At 39.6% G+C, this 15,744-nt stretch overlaps 2 protein-coding genes across 2 annotated transcripts in view; both read right to left on the reverse strand.

Moving 5' to 3' along the window:
• Window positions 1-1,294, reverse strand: part of cfap299 (cilia and flagella associated protein 299) — a 76,807-nt gene extending 75,513 nt beyond the window's left edge. Inside the window, exon 1 of the mRNA XM_088335677.1 lies at window positions 1,165-1,294. Within this exon, the coding sequence (XP_088191803.1) occupies window positions 1,165-1,281 (117 nt within the window). The 5' untranslated portion in view covers window positions 1,282-1,294. The remainder of the gene's footprint in view (window positions 1-1,164) is intronic.
• A 5,748-nt stretch (window positions 1,295-7,042) lies between these two features.
• On the reverse strand, window positions 7,043-14,352 carry fgf5 (fibroblast growth factor 5). The gene is made up of 3 exons (XM_088335030.1): window positions 14,175-14,352; window positions 13,204-13,307; window positions 7,043-7,468 (listed from the first exon to the last, which is right to left on the reverse strand). Exons 1-3 carry the CDS (start codon window positions 14,350-14,352, stop codon window positions 7,136-7,138), a joined length of 615 nt encoding a protein of 204 aa, XP_088191156.1. The 3' UTR covers window positions 7,043-7,135.
• Between the last annotated feature and the right edge of the window lie 1,392 nt (window positions 14,353-15,744).

A 15,744-nucleotide genomic window follows, 5' to 3' on the forward strand; every position in this document is an offset into this window, starting at 1 on the left:
TAAAACGCCTTGTACTAATTAAACATGTTAGTAACCTTTTACACTATTTGTTAAATACGGCAAATAATTAAACATTCATAAGGTTAGCTAACAACATTTAAACATTTATAGTGATGCTGCATACTTCAGAAAGGGCAGCACGGCGGCGCAGTGGTTAGCGCATGTGCGGCACAGTTCATGTCTTGGGAACCTCCTGCGTGGGTTCAAATCCAGCTCCAGACTTCCTGTGCGGAGTTTGTATGTTCTCCCCGTGCTTGCACTCCGGTTTCCTCCCACATTCCAAAAACATACATTTCAGGGGAATTGGCCAGTCCAAACTGTCCCTAGGTGTGAATGAGCGAGTGAGTTGTCTGTCCCTGTGTGCCCTGCGATTGGCTGGCAACCAGTTCAGGGTGTCCCCCTCCCCACTACCCGATGATTGCTGGGATGGGTTCCAGCACCCCCGCGACCCTACTGAGGATAAGCGGTGTAGCTAATGAGATGAGAGATTAGATGAGACTTCAGAAAGGTAAACCCAAGCCCCTGACCTTTAACAACCTCGGCAGATTCATTTTAATTTTAATGATTGCGATCCCCTTATTAAGTGATAATACACCTTACAAATACAACACAGCACCTATTTACTCACAGCAAGACAGCAGAATAAAAACAAACATGTTAGTGAAAAAAAGGTTATTTTATTAGTAAGAAAAAAAGTTTATTTTATTAATCGACTAAACAACTCACTTTCGCTCTATTTCTTATTTCGCTCTATTTCTTAAGTAAAGTTTGTGTTTATTCTAACAGGCAAACTATGGCTCGTGGGCCAGATCAGGCATGCCATCATATTTTATTTTATATGTGTATTTTATTTTTATTCCCGTACAAAAGTTGCTATACGGCATACACATTTCCAAATGATAAGAAAAATATAAACTATAGGGGAAACATATAAATTGACAATTATTTGATTATTGATTAAATGAATGTGGTATTAATATTACCTTCATTTCATGACTCTCTTATGACATGGTTGGCAGCCAAATTCATGTTAGTGTTTTAGTAAAACACCTGTTTTAATTGAACGACATTTAATTCAGTTGCGGAAAATATTAGGGAAAACATTGCAATCTTGCAGTTTTGTCAACGCGGGAAAATGTTCTGGAAGCAACAAATTTGACTCACTGTGAGGAAATACATATCCATTGGCGTCACTTTGGAGTCCAAATAATCTTCGTAGTTGCTAAAACGACTAACTGGGTCTTCGTCGTCAACTTTGTTGAACTCCATCCTGGCCGCCATGACAACAGAATACTTTGCCGTGGGCGGAAGTGACGTCACATGTTTTGCTTAAACGTTAGGGTTTCGAAAACATTCAATTCACATTTTTATGTGACAAAACTCAAACATTTATTTCTGTTGAAAAATAATATTTTTTAGTTTTCATATACGTTTTAATTATTTGCACATTAAATACAGTTGCTTGAAATCCCTAAAAATGTTTGCCTTTTAATGTTGTGTTTTCAAGGTCAGAAATAGGCTTAAATTTTAGGTGAAGTGCTTGAAAATGCTTGAAATCATTTCCATTGCTGCGTTTCCTGGCAGTCTGACTCAATAGACCACACTTTTATCGAGTTGTCATGTGAGACGTTACAGCCCTCTACTGTCGCAACAAAGAGCACAGGTTTATCAGACAAGTCATAGGAATTCTGAATCTTTTTTTTCGAGACGATTTCGGCTTGGATCACTGAGAAGAGCTAGTCAGAATTTGTTTTTATTTTTCATTTTAGTGATATATTATCAATAGTAATAAAATAGCATGCACCATTTTTAGTAATTAGTTATTTTATATGTTTTACAGGGGATTCTGCACATGAAATACAAATTAAAATATTCACAGATCTACAAAAAAAATATAAAATACAAAACAATCTTAGATTTTTAGACACTGAACAGATTTAAAGTCGAACAAGAACACATAATCCCTGAAAATACAGAACAATAAAATATAAATTCAAAATATGAACTCTCCTGTGGTATAACTACAACATAAAATGGAGAAAAAATATCTATTTACAGTTTTTTTAACCAATTAGGGACAGATCTCCTGAAAAACATGTAGAAAATCGAAATTAAAATAAGTTAAAGAAAAAGCAAACGGTCAGCCGTCTCTAAGATTGAAAGATGAAATGCACTCTTCTTCGAAGCAATCAATATTATTAAATGAGTTTAAATATGGCACTTTTTCAGTTTTTTACCTATACAGTACTTTCTTTCTTCTTGTGTCTTACATATTATTACCTAACATCTCTAGAGCCCTTCCCGTGTTTGTAAACAAGTGTATCGTAGCCAAGCTGTGTGTGCATTGTTGAAGTATAATGGCAGAATTCGTGTCAGTTTATAGCAGCCTATTGACACAAAAAGATCGTAGTGCAAAATAGCACAAAGTATGCGCTAGTACCAAGATAGCAACTTTATCTTAGTTATCAAAGTCAACAACAAAATAACACTCTTGATCGGCGCTAGATTTTTTTTCCTTTGAAGGTACTGGTCAAATTGGCATTGAAAGTGCTTGAAAAGTGCTTGAATTTGGCCATGCAAAAGGTGTGCGAAGCAAGTACATAAACGCCTTGTACATACAGAAAATATAATATCTATATTGGGATAACACAAACTTAATTAATGTATAAAAATGCATAACTTGTTTGTGAACATTAGCTTAGCATAATTCATGCCTAGCTTAATAGTTATTTTAAACACACGTCTTATCTTATACAGTTTATGAATCCCCAAAAATATTTACTATATATTTTTTGTATGTTAAGGAGGATTCTGACGGCCGTTTTATAAAGTTGTCGCCACGTTAGATGACAGGTAACAGTGGAAAATTATAAATACAACTCGATCTGCATCCTTTAAATACGAATCTCATTAGCTGTACCGCTAATCTTTATTAGGGTCGCGGGGGGTCTGGAGCCCATCCCAGCCATCTCCGGGCAGTGGGCAGGGGACACCCTGAACTCGTTGCCAGCCAATTGCAGGGCACACGGGGACAGACATATCACTCGCTCATTCACACCTAGGGACAATTTGGACCGGCCAATTCACCTGAAACGCATGTCTTTGGAATGTGGGAGGAAACCGGAGTGCCCGGAGGAAACCCACGCTAGCACGGGGAGAACATACAAACTCCGCACAGGAAGGCCGGTAGCTGGATTTAAACCCACGCAGGAGGTTCCCAGGACCTCTGAACTGTGCCGCACACGCGCTAACCACTGTGCCACCGTGCTGCCCTTAAATACGAATAAATGAATTTAAATCAAGCAAAATGATCCCACATGGCTGCAGGGTTCGCATGGGTGCTTGAAGTCCTTGAAAATGCTTGAATTTTAATGTTTTGTTTTCGAGGGCTGAAAAGTGCTTGGAATTTGGGTAAACTGCTTGTAAATGCTTAAAAGTATTGCCATGTTTATCAACAATTCTGCCTAAGAATTACACCGACAGTACTCCATAATGGGTTCTCTGTGCCATAATGGCATTTCTTCTTCCCCCGTGATTAACTGCAGCTGGTATTAGTTTGAATTGCATTGTCGTAAGAAGTGTCATCGCCCCCTAGGGTTGGCCCCAAGACGACAGGTGCATACAGAGAACTGTGAAACGTGTATTACTGCAAGGATTACGTAGCAATTGTGGACATTTATTATGAGCCATGCAAAAATATTAAGCCAGTGTTTTCCCAGTATAAATTGTAATGGGAAGAACCTCCTGCAATTGAAAATGTAAACATTTTTACCCAACACCTATACGGGGAGAGATATGTCTCAAACATATTTACACAAGTATTGTTCAGATCTACAAAAACATTCACTATTTACTCATGATCTAAAAATTATAAGTCTTAATAAATGCACACGCAACATTAAAAATCACATATATGAATAACAGATATATTTGTAACCCTGCAAAATACATGATTCACAGTGGATTACTTTTTTTAAATGGTACTTGAGAAATTAGAAAATTGTCTTTGAAAGTCCTTTAAAAGGGCTTGAATTTGACTGAGAAAATGGGTTACACACACTGTGGCTGTTCATTTTGCTGAAGAAAATGGGGGACAATGTTTAAGTTAATTAAAATATAGTCGGGAAAAATAATATTTGAATTGAATAAAAAAATCTAATTCGGTTGATTTGTCCAATCAAGGAAAAAAAGGAAATATAATGATTACCCGTATTTCCACGAACATGAGGCGCACAAATCGTGCAGCGCACATTATCATGCAGTGCGCCCTGTTTGAGGACACGATGAGGTTGCTCTTTACACAGCAGAGTTTAATGCTCAATTACGACTTTTTTGCGTCGAAATACGATGTTTTTGTGAGATCGTTCTCATTTCCAACTAAATGTGAATTCTATGCGCCTCAATCTAACTTCACATATCCCGCTTGCCAAAAGAGGACACGTGACATCAAACGCAATGCATTTTTTGAGGAAGTACTCATGGATGCTAATGCCGTAGCGTGTCTAGCAATTTAATTTACTGTACTACCGGAGGCTGAACAGATTTGAATTGGGTGGTGCCTATTTAACGATGATGATGGCAGCACAGGTTGAACATGCATTTGAGTAAAATGTGTTGCTCAAGACACTGCTCTGAAGAACGGCGTTCTTTGATTAAAAAAGTGATTGGAGAGTGAGGAACTAATAAAGAGGTGCAAAATGTTTTTGGCTGTTCAGCAAAAATGATCTTCAATGCCATAAAATGGCTAGAAAAAACAGAGACATGGAAGAAGACAAAAGACAACTATTAAAATGGGCCACTCCAATTATCAGCTCCAAGACAATCAGACAAAGTCTGCAGTTACTTGTAAGCGCTGTGACAGAAGACGCCAGTGTGACGCAAATTGATTTTCAAGAATCCCACACAAAGTCCCTCTCTTAAAAAAAGGCATGTGCAGAAGAGGTTACAATTCGCCAAAGAACACATCAGCCGGCATAAAAAAAAGGAGGAATATTTTGAGGACTGCTGAAAGTAGAATTGTCCTTTTCGGGTCCAGGGGCCACAGACAGTGAGTGAGATAACCCCCAAACTCTGAAATCAAACTTCAGTACATATTGAAGACAGTGAAGCATGGTGGTGCAAGTATCATGGTCTGGTCATGTTTCTCCTACTCTGGTGAGGGGCCCATTTATCGCATACCAGGGATCATGGATCAGTTTGTGTATGGCAAGATACTTAAAGAAGTTATGCTGCCTTATGCTAAAGTAGGCATTCCCTGAAATAGGTGTTTTAACAAGACAATGACCCCAAACACACGAGAAGATGAGCAAAGTCTTGGTTCCAAACCCATGAAACTAATGTTATGGAGTGCCCAGCCCAATCCCCAGATCTCAACCCAATTGAGAACTTGTAGGGTGATATCAAAAATTTTCTATGTGAAGCAAAACCAAGAAACGTAAATGAATTTTGGAATCTTGGTTAGCAATCATGGAGTGAAATACACTGTCCCTTTAATTTAAATATTCCTCATTTTTTCCAACTCAGCAAAATGCTGCTAGTTAAAAAAATAAAATAAATTATAGCTAATTTAACCAAAATTGTGTGACATGTCTGATAATGTTGCTGATTTACAAAAATAAATAAGGTAAAATCATATTTTAATTGAGGAATTCATGAAAAACTAGGAAGAACAATAATTAAATATGAGCATACTGTTTAATTTAGTTAATAATTTTGCAATTTAGAAACATTGGTCAAATATAAATTTCAATGAGGCAAAATTGTCGGACATGGCTGATCATGTTGTAAAGTTATGAAAATGAGGCACAATAACATACCACACATCAATTTAGTCAAAAGTGTGGAGAGAAAAAAATCTTAATTGAGATACGGCTGATAATTTTGCGATCTACCTTGGTCATATCCCTCGAGAGGGGTGACCAACAGCAAGACAAACATATACGCAAAAACAAAGAAAATTAAAAAAGGGAAAAAATAGCAAAAACATACACACAAAATTTTGGACCATGGCCTACCCAAATGCCCAAACACCCAAACAGGTTAAGCACCTCGGCACCCAAGTTGGTCATGCTTTCGTCCCTCCAGATGAAACGGGACACAAGTTAGCGGCCGTGTCAGGGTGACAACACACTCTTCTGTTCAACAGCAGGACCCGACAGCTTTCACTGGTTTATCCCTGCCGCATCATACAAGTGCCACGCCCATCCCTTAGAGCGCGTCCAAATATCCGACTATCCTTTTCCAACACCTTTCCACTCATTCCTATCACTAACAAGAGCTCTAGCTTCCACTATATTTAGACCTCTTTCCTGCAGTGCACTCATAACACCATCCATCCACGTTAATCGCGGCCTTCCTCTTGGTCTCCTTCCATTGACTTCTGCTCTGTAGATCCTCTTCAACATTCGTGATCTCATCGATCTTCTCAATGTGTCCAAACCAACTCTTATCCACACGCTTGCTCAGTTCCACTAGTACTCCAGGTCTTTCTCTCACAATTTCATTTCTCAATCTATCCAATCTTGTCACTCCTAACATACTCCTCAAACACTTCATCTCGAAAACATGTAATTTTGCTAATATAATAAAAATAAGAGACATTATAGAATAGAATAGAATAGAATAGAATAGAATATACCTTTATTGTCATTGTTACAAATGGGCTAACATATTGTGACAACGAAATTGGGCATGACACTCCAGTTTTACACATAGTGAGGGTATGAGCAAGAAGATAAAGGAACAGAGAAGATAATGTTATAAAACAAGGGGAATAAGGCTATAGTTATAATTTACATGGTATTTACACAGCAATGTCAGCATGTGGGATGTTACATACAGGGTTGTCGTGATAACGTTGTATCGTAACGGTTGTGCAATATTGCATATTTAACTCAAGAAAAATATATAAAACTGAGATTGTGATCTCATTCAAAAATATTGATATATTTTGAAAAAGAAAAGGTTCAGCTTCAGTGTTTGAAGGAATCAAAAGAGTTCACTCCGGTTCAGGGCCCTAATGGAAGCTAACGTAGCTAAAAATCTTTCTCTGTTTGTTTTCTTTAAATCATTCGAGTCTTTTACTAAACCTTGAAGTTGTCTGGAATGCTGGGAAGTTCTTCCGAAGGGCCACATTTTATCCAAAGCGATACTTGGGCCAGTACTTGACCCGCTTCGGCCGTGTCTCTACCTCAACTTTTGTTATAGTTTTCGTCCGTCCGTGATCAGATTCGCTGGTGACAGCGAATCCTCTGTGGGTGCTATCTCGGCCCATTCTGGGCAGAAAGTGGGTGGAAACGTGCTGGGCTTTGACCCTCGGGCTGGAGCCCATCTTGGCTTTGCCCCTTTTGTTGAGGGCCACAAACCATTGGCGACCCGTCCTGCGGTTCCAGTGGAGCGCAGAAGCATACGTGTTGTAGCTGTTCTCCTGGAAACTTTCACGGAACTTGCAGTCATCCTTGAAGGACTCCTACGAAGGAGGCAGAAACGTTATGAGTTGAGGATCTTTCCGGTTTGAAAAAATAACAAGTTTTCAATCTTTGTTGTAAATTTAAGAAGAGGCACTCTAACTCTATTTTGATGCTGTCCTTGACTTCTATTTCAAGTAAAATAACACCAGAATAGTTTGTTTTCTCAAATGTGGTCATGTTAACAAATGGTATACAAGTACAAATACACCTCTGTCCATCAGAGGGCGTCTAATCAGTTTATAATTGGGACAGGTGTGTCAAATCACTCCACATCTGTCCCTGATTAGCCTCACGCTCCATAAAGACATTTGGGCAGCACTCAGTAACGCGTGTGTTTCCTTTCTACCTTTGTTTTTCACCATTATGTTTTTTCCAGTCAATCCTGCTTTCTGAGCTTTTTCTAATTCAGACAGTTTTATTGTTGTTTTTTTGACCTTTTGTTTCTTTATTGAGCATTTCCATGATTATACACAATTATTTTTTAATACTGTGGGGCTTTTGCTTTCCTGCGTTTTGGTCCACTGACAGAATCATAACACTTTGGAAGTGGCACTTAGCCTTGGTGACATCCAACACAGGCCATTGTTTGACAATGTGCCTCATTTTTCTCGAGTGCTTCTTTTAGTTTTGTCTCGTGGCCCTTATAAAATCTAATGGCATGCCTGATCTGGCCCACGAGCCATAGTTTGCCTAGGTGTGTTCTGGAGACTCTTAGAATAGTGAAATGGGACACTGCCAGTGTTTGGCAGGTTATTTTAAAAGAGTACTTAGTTATAGTTACTCACTACTTCTTGCAAAAAGTAAATGAGTTAGTAACTGAATTACTCTATAGTAAAAGTAACTAGTTATCATGGAAAGTAACTATTTCCATTACATTAAAAATAAGTTTTTGTATGTCAAGAATTTGAAATTTTCTGAGCAGTATTAGAGTCAATTGAATAGAGTAGAGCAGACAAGTAGACAACAAGAGATTTATCCTTGAAGTGCAACAATAATATACAGTAAACAATATAATCAAATAACAGTGTCTATATAAACACGCACAACAACGTATGTCAACAGACAGAAAAACGTACGTAAACATAAGTAAACACAGACACACGAAATTGTACGTAACGCCTCACTTTTAAACGTCAGCATTGTTGGGAAAAGAAAACCCAGGCCATGGAGATGCGGTGCTACAGAAATCTTCTAGGCATCAACTTCTAAGCCCATGTGTCAAATGAAATGGTGCGCAGCACCATCAGAGGGCACATTGGACCCTACGACGAGCTGTTGTCAACTGTGCGCAGACGTAAACTTCAATGTTATGGTCACAAGATCATCCGGATTGGCCAAGACTATTGTCCAAGGCACAGCCCCAGGGGGCAGTTGGCACCAACGGGGCATTCGCAGGTGCCCCAAATCGGCAATCATGACAGTAAATATCGTACAAAATGGTCCAAAAGTTCATCTCCCATGAACGAGTATTACTGTAAATTTGGAACTATAAGCCGCCACTTTTTTCCCAAATTTTCAACCCTGCGGCTTATTCAGAGATGCGGCCAATTCATGTAATTTTTTTTAACGGCCGCCAGCGGCGCTCGAGTATATGAGGTAAGATTTATGCCGGTGTAATATATGTGCCGTGGAAGATCACAACTTTAGAGCGTAAATATACTCTCATCGTGCAAATTGCACAAAATAAGGCTCATGACGCAGCTTCCAGGTCAAAAGCAAATGGGCACATTGCTGGGGTGTATTGAACTAAGGGAGCGTGGGACGACGTCAACATGATAAGGTTTCTCTCCGACACTGAGAAAGACAATTTCTATGTCATTAACAAGGAAGAAGAAGCTGATGGTCTGCCGTAATTCTAACTAATACGGCATTTTTTCCCTTAACAGACTAAAATGCAGGAATGCGAGCGTGTTGTTAGTAGCGTGAGGCTACCTCCCAAAGGCACGGTTTAGGATGAAATTTATATTATTATTATTATTATTATTATTATTATTATTAAAGCTTTGAAAACTCTCTCGATGTACCGTCAAGTCAAGTCAAGTCATTTTTATTTGTATAGCCCTAAATCACGAAGAATATGTGTAATATGTATTTGCAACTGTATATTTTTGTAATATTTTTTTATTTGTATTTATTTGAGACACTTATTCTGCACGAGCAAATTAAAAAAGAGGGGTGGAGCAAACGCGGGCTGATGGGAAAGTGGGGACCGGTAAAGGTGAGTTTTTGTGGACACGGCGGACAATAATGGATATACATTTTTCCCACCCTTACCTTTGGAAATATACACTTTTTTTCCTTGGATTACTATCAACGGGCACCTAGAATCTGCAGGTCTGCAACAAATTTTAAGTACCTATATCATTTTATGTTCATTCTGGCGGCTATGATTTTTGGACTGTGTGCTTCAATGAAGGAAATTTAGTTTCAATCGCAGGACTTGAAGCTTGGCTTGGATTAATTTTGTGTTTTAATGATGTGGGTGAATGCTTTTTTGATGTGGGTGCATGCGGCTTATATACAGGTGCGGCTTGTGTATGGACAAAATCGGTTTTCCCCTTAAAATGTGATGGGTGCGGCTTATAATCAGGTGCGCTCTATAATCCGGAATTCATGGTAATTAGACTTCGTGTTTTCGTCTTCCGTAGCGGTTTAGATTTCTGCTTCTTCCCGCCTGGTTGAAGGCAGAATTGAGACCTCTGCCGCGTAATGACGTGCAGATCGCATGAATGTGCCTTGACTCTTCAGACCGGAGTCGCATTCCAAAATATCAGAATATCAGGTTTAGGACCAAATATGAACGTGGCCTGGGTCTGGTGTGAAAAAAAAATCAGATTTGTTGCGTTCAGACAGACTTTAACAAATCAAATACTTGTCGCATCCATCCAAAAAAAATCAGATTTCCCTGCCGTGTGAACCTAGCCATTGAGAGAGGGATTGGATAGTCAGTTTATATTGTTTTGCTGTTGACTTTTGTTGTGAAAAAAAAAGATTTCAAGTGCAGTTCCCTATTTCTACTTGACCAATATTTCAGGTTGTGACAGTTTGATGTATTTATATTTCACTGGAGTGTTAAACACACTTTATATTGTTGAACTGTTGTGACAGCTTGTTAAAGTATAAAGCGGCCCTTGCCTCTGCAAAATCGGCCTACCTTTCGAAGGTGATTGCGTCTCAAAAGAACAACCCCAAAGCCCTTTTTGACACTGTAGCATCGCTTACAAGGCAACAGGCTATCGCAGACAGTTCGACACACTCTGCTCAGGACTTAATGGTCTTCTTCACTAAGAAGATTCAATGCATACAGGAAGAAATTGCAAAAGATATTGTTAGTACCACACGTATTAAAGGACTGAAATTTACAGATGCACGACAGGGTGGCTGCCCTGGGAAAATGGCCGGTTTTAGTGAACTGTCACTTGATGATCTCAAACAAGTGGTGAATGCGGCCAAACCGACAACTTGCCAGTTCGACCCTCTCCCAGGTTCACTTATTAAAAGTCTTTTTAGCGTCCTTGGGCCTTCAGTTCTAAATATTATAAATACATCACTCTCCTCAGGTGTAGTTCCAGCAGCTTTTAAGTCCGCCGTTATTAAACCCACACTGAAACGACCCAACCTTGATCCAGAAATATTAAGTAATTACAGACCTGTGTCAAACCTACCTTTCCTCTCTAAAGTACTCGAAAGAGTAGTGGCACAGCAGCTGAATGCTTTCATATCGGAGAATAACCTTTTTGAATCCATGCAATCAGGATTCAGGGCTAACCACTCTACTGAGACAGCTCTGATCAAGGTAACAAATGATCTCCTAATGTCAATGGATTCTGGCGCTTCATCACTTTTGCTGCTGCTGGATCTTAGTGCTGCTTTTGACACAGTGCGCCACAATATCCTACTAGAACGGTTGGAAAAATGGATTGGTCTCTCAGGAGCCGTCCTCTCGTGGTTCAAATCTTACCTCTCAGATAGGACGCACTGTGTTAAATATGGTGAAACGACATCTGAGCCCTTTAATGTTACCTGCGGTGTTCCGCAGGGTTCAGTGCTCGGCCCCCTACTTTTCAACATTTACATGCTTCCATTAGGTGATATTATTCGCAAGTACAATATCAGCTTCCACTGCTACGCAGACGACACTCAACTATATCTTCCGTTGGAGGAATCTTCCACACTAAACTGTGGAAATTTGGAGGCCTGTCTCACTGAGATAAAAGAGTGGATGTCACTCAATTTCTTGCGTCTTAACTCTGAAAAGACCGAAATGTTAGTCATTGGTCCTTCTAAATGCCGGGACTTATTCGCAAAAACTGCTGTGAACATTGACAAATGTCACATCACACAGAGTGACTCAGTTAAAAATTTAGGTGTCATATTTGACCCTGATCTATCCTTTGAGATGCATGTAAAGCAAATTACTAGAACTGCCTTCTTCCATCTTCGCAACATTGCTAAAATCCGTTCAATACTGTCTCAGTCTGATGCGGAAACAATAATTCATGCATTTGTTACCTCCCGTCTCGATTACTGCAATGCACTACTCTCCGGTCTCCCGAAGTCCAGAATCAAGTCTCTTCAGCTAGTACAAAATGCCGCAGCGAGGCTTTTAACTAGGACAAAAAAGTACGATCACATAACACCGATTATGGCTAACCTGCATTGGCTCCCAGTTAGCCAAAGATGTGACTTCAAAGTTCTCTTAGTATTGTACAAAATCATACATGGACTTGCTCCCTCTTATCTTTCAGATCTGATCTGCCACTATGTCCCGGTCCGAAGCCTACGATCTGAGAGTGCTGGTCTTCTGATGATCCCGAGAGCAAAGAAGTCTTCTGCTGGTTCGAGAGCGTTCTCCATCCGGGCACCGGTGCTGTGGAATGCTCTTCCCCCTGAGATTCGATCTGCAACCTCAGTGGAAATGTTTAAATCTAAACTTAAAACTCACTTCTACTCCATTGCATACGAATAACCTACTCCTCTTGTCGGTTGAAAATAGTTTGTGTAATATAGTGTAACAATCTGTGAAGCCCTTTGAGACTCTTCGTGATTTAGGGCTATACAAATAAAAATGACTTGACTTGACTTGACTTTACTTGTGTTGTGTGAAAATACTGGTTCGCTTCAGAAATTGTTTTACTTGATCAATCTTTCTACCCGGATGTTTATTAGAACACACGCAGGAAAAAAAAGCTCTTCCTACCTTAAGACTGATAACAATAACTTGACATCTAGATATTGCAAAAAGTGCAAATGATTATGAGTGAGTTCATGATGTGAAAATATGTCAAGATTGGGGGGAAGGGACGGTGAGATTGTCACAGCAAGCTTAATTTGAAGAGTTTTGATCACTTTGAACAGTCATTACAGGACTTAAAATAAATTCCGCTTTGTGATGAAATTGTCCGTCTTTGAAGCAGCTACTGAACTCCCATCTGACAGGATTTGTTGCATGAAAAATGGGGGTACTTGAAAAGGCTCCCTGAGGCCCCCCTAATCGCTTTTACTCGCCACGTTTTGTATTCCACTTGAACTCTGTCTTATCAAGTAACCCAGATGGCGGCAGGACTTAATCTTCCTTCTCTTCCAACATCTGCTAACCAAGGGAATGCTCCCGCCCATCTTCACATTATGCTAAGCTAGGTTTGAAGCTAATGATGGAGGACATTCAATGATTCGATTTTGCTGGGTTGGTCACTCCGGTTAGCACTTTTGCCTAGCTAGCCTTACGACTCACAGTAGCATGGAGACGTCCTTTCTTATTCATAGCGAGGTATCGGTTGCTATAAACTCCTCGGATGCCGATCACGCCTTGAGACACGGCAAACAGCTCCAGAATACCTGCAAACACAAACCATTAAGTGAATAATTAATTGATTGGGACGGCCATTTTTCAGCCCCAGTATGTATTGAAAATTAGGCGTGACCCTTAAGAAATTCTGATTTCAAATCATTTGCCCAATGTACTATTTGTAGATTCATTTTTATTTATGATGGCTACAAATGTGAACAGCTAAGAGCTTGATTCACAATTCTTAAAATGTTACCATCTACTGTGTCATATAATATTGCTCATGTAATTTTATATGAGCAGGAAAAAGATCTTTAAAACACTGCTAATTCGAATAATTCTATTTTACTGTGAAATCAAGTTAAAAATATAGAAAAATAATGAAATAATGATGGTGCATTCCCTTATTTATTTTTCTTAAACCAGGAAAAGCAAGTTAGATATTTAGTAAAACAGCAAATACTTAAAATGAGAAAAATCATTGGCTAGTGAAACACTAATAAATGTTGCATTATAAAACAATAATAAATGTTGCATTATGTGATTTTTTGCTTTTTTTACACAAAAAGAATGCATGATCTATTTTTCTTGGCCAAGGGATGTGGGACTTACAGTACTGGAACACTTATGATAATTGACATATTCTTATCCTTGGGTTTTATGTTCCATAATAAGATATTTACACAATATTTAATATTTCTGATAAAGTTTGGAAACTTGTTTTTTTAATATTTCAGAGTGCCATTACAAAACGTGTCTTGTTATGTTTTTTAGCAAAGGATTCTTTTTCAATTTGAATTACAAACCACGACAAGAACTTAAAGATTTGAGTTTTCAGTCAGGTCCGGTTTGCCAGGAAGTGCCATAACTCTAATGAGTCCACGCGCAACGATTGGCACGGCATGCATACAACTCACTGAGCGGGTCGGCCTGGTGGCTGCCGTTGACTCTCCCGTCCTGGTGGATCTGCAAGTGGAATCCGATGCCCACCCTGCAGAAAAGCCGGCAAGTCCTGCGGCCCCCCTGCAGCCCCTCCTCGCCTGCTGCTACTGCCACCAGGTGGGCGACGGTAAGCAGGTAAAGGCGGACGTTCATGCTCCAGCGCCGCCTGTCAAACCCGCCGCATTCCCGACTGTAATCCTACGCGCGGGTGCGTGCTCACGCACGCACGCATGCAGGGGATATTTATACCTCGTCGATGATCTCACCGCGCCGGGCATGTCCCCGATTGCGACCGCCAGCAGCCCTCCGTTCGCCGATGGAAGCTGAAGAATCGCGCACCATGCGTTGCGCACGGTGCGCGCAATTTACACAAATGCTGCTTGACCGTGCGTCTTGAAGTTTGCCACTTGACCATGGATTTTGACTGAAATATGAATTTTGCAACAACTGCATTGTGCAAACTATGCTAACTTAGACATCTAGACTGAAGTGATCGTCATTTTATTACAGGACGTCAACATTCAGGGTTGTACGGGTGCTTGAAATCCCTGAAAAGGCTTTAATTTAAATGTTGTGTTTTTAAGGTTTGAAATGCTTGAATTTTGGGTGAAACGCTTGTAATTGCTTGACATCGTTTCTTAGGTGTTGGGCTATAGGGTTAGGAGCGAGGGGTTGGGCTTCAAATATACATTTTAAATTTATTTTACAGTTCCAAAATAGGATTGTGGCTAGGTTTAGAAACTAATGTTTAGGCTTCTTATTAGGGTATTTGCATAATTTAGGGTTCGGACATATCGTTGGAGCTATAGGTTACACTTAATTAGGTGTACATTTAGGGTTAGGGTTTGAGCTCCACGTGAGGGTTCTAAACTGAATGTAGGGTTCCAAAATGGGTTTAGAGACAGAGTTATAGTTTGAAACAGGGTTAGGGCTATAAGTGTAGGGTTATGGGTTAGAAGCTGAAGTTTGGGCTGCAAGTTAGGGTTTTTGGGTTCAAAAATAGGTTTGAGATTAGAGTTAAGGTGTTAAACTAAAATGTATGCTTCCGTTCTCTCAAACAGTAATTGATTTATTTTTTTAACTGTTCTGGAAAAATTTGAAAATGGTCTCAAAGTCCTTAAAAAGTCCTTGAATTTGGTATGAAAAAGGTGAACCATTTTTGAACATTGCAGACGGGAAACTGGCCTGTGTATCTTTCATTAATGCTGTGGCGTTCCCTGAATTCCACACTTAGGCCTACAATATTGCTACTTTTGTATCAATTTATCCTCAATAACTACTTAATGGCTATAAAACCTTTACTGCAGCGACAGCAGCGACACAAATAAAAAAAAAAGCACAAAAAATAAGCTCATAATATTGCACTGTTTTTTAGGAAAGTAGCCATATTGGCAATGTTTTCTTTACATTTAGCCTCCACGCATATACACGAAGTGTAGAAGACCCTCAAGTGACCCCATGAAAAAATATTGAATACAGATGCAGAGACAGGCAAAGCGAGACGGGGTAAAGAGGCAAACAAAAATATTGGCAGCGTACAGCACA

This window comes from Urocampus carinirostris, chromosome 5 (assembly GCF_059441175.1).
Source record: "Urocampus carinirostris isolate Australia breed hairy pipefish chromosome 5, RoL_Ucar_1.0, whole genome shotgun sequence".
Lineage (NCBI taxonomy): Eukaryota > Metazoa > Chordata > Actinopteri > Syngnathiformes > Syngnathidae > Urocampus > Urocampus carinirostris.

Bases quoted from the DNA above. Each gene is read 5' to 3' on its own strand.
- fgf5 (XM_088335030.1), bottom strand. From the start codon at position 14,352: ATGAACGTCCGCCTTTACCTGCTTACCGTCGCCCACCTGGTGGCAGTA. The intron at 13,308-14,174 runs GTGAGTTGTATG...TTGTGTTTGCAG, and splicing joins CCACCAGGCCGACCCGCTCA to GTATTCTGGAGCTGTTTGCC. The intron at 7,469-13,203 runs GTGAGTCGTAAG...CCTCCTTCGTAG, and splicing joins AAGGACGTCTCCATGCTACT to GAGTCCTTCAAGGATGACTG.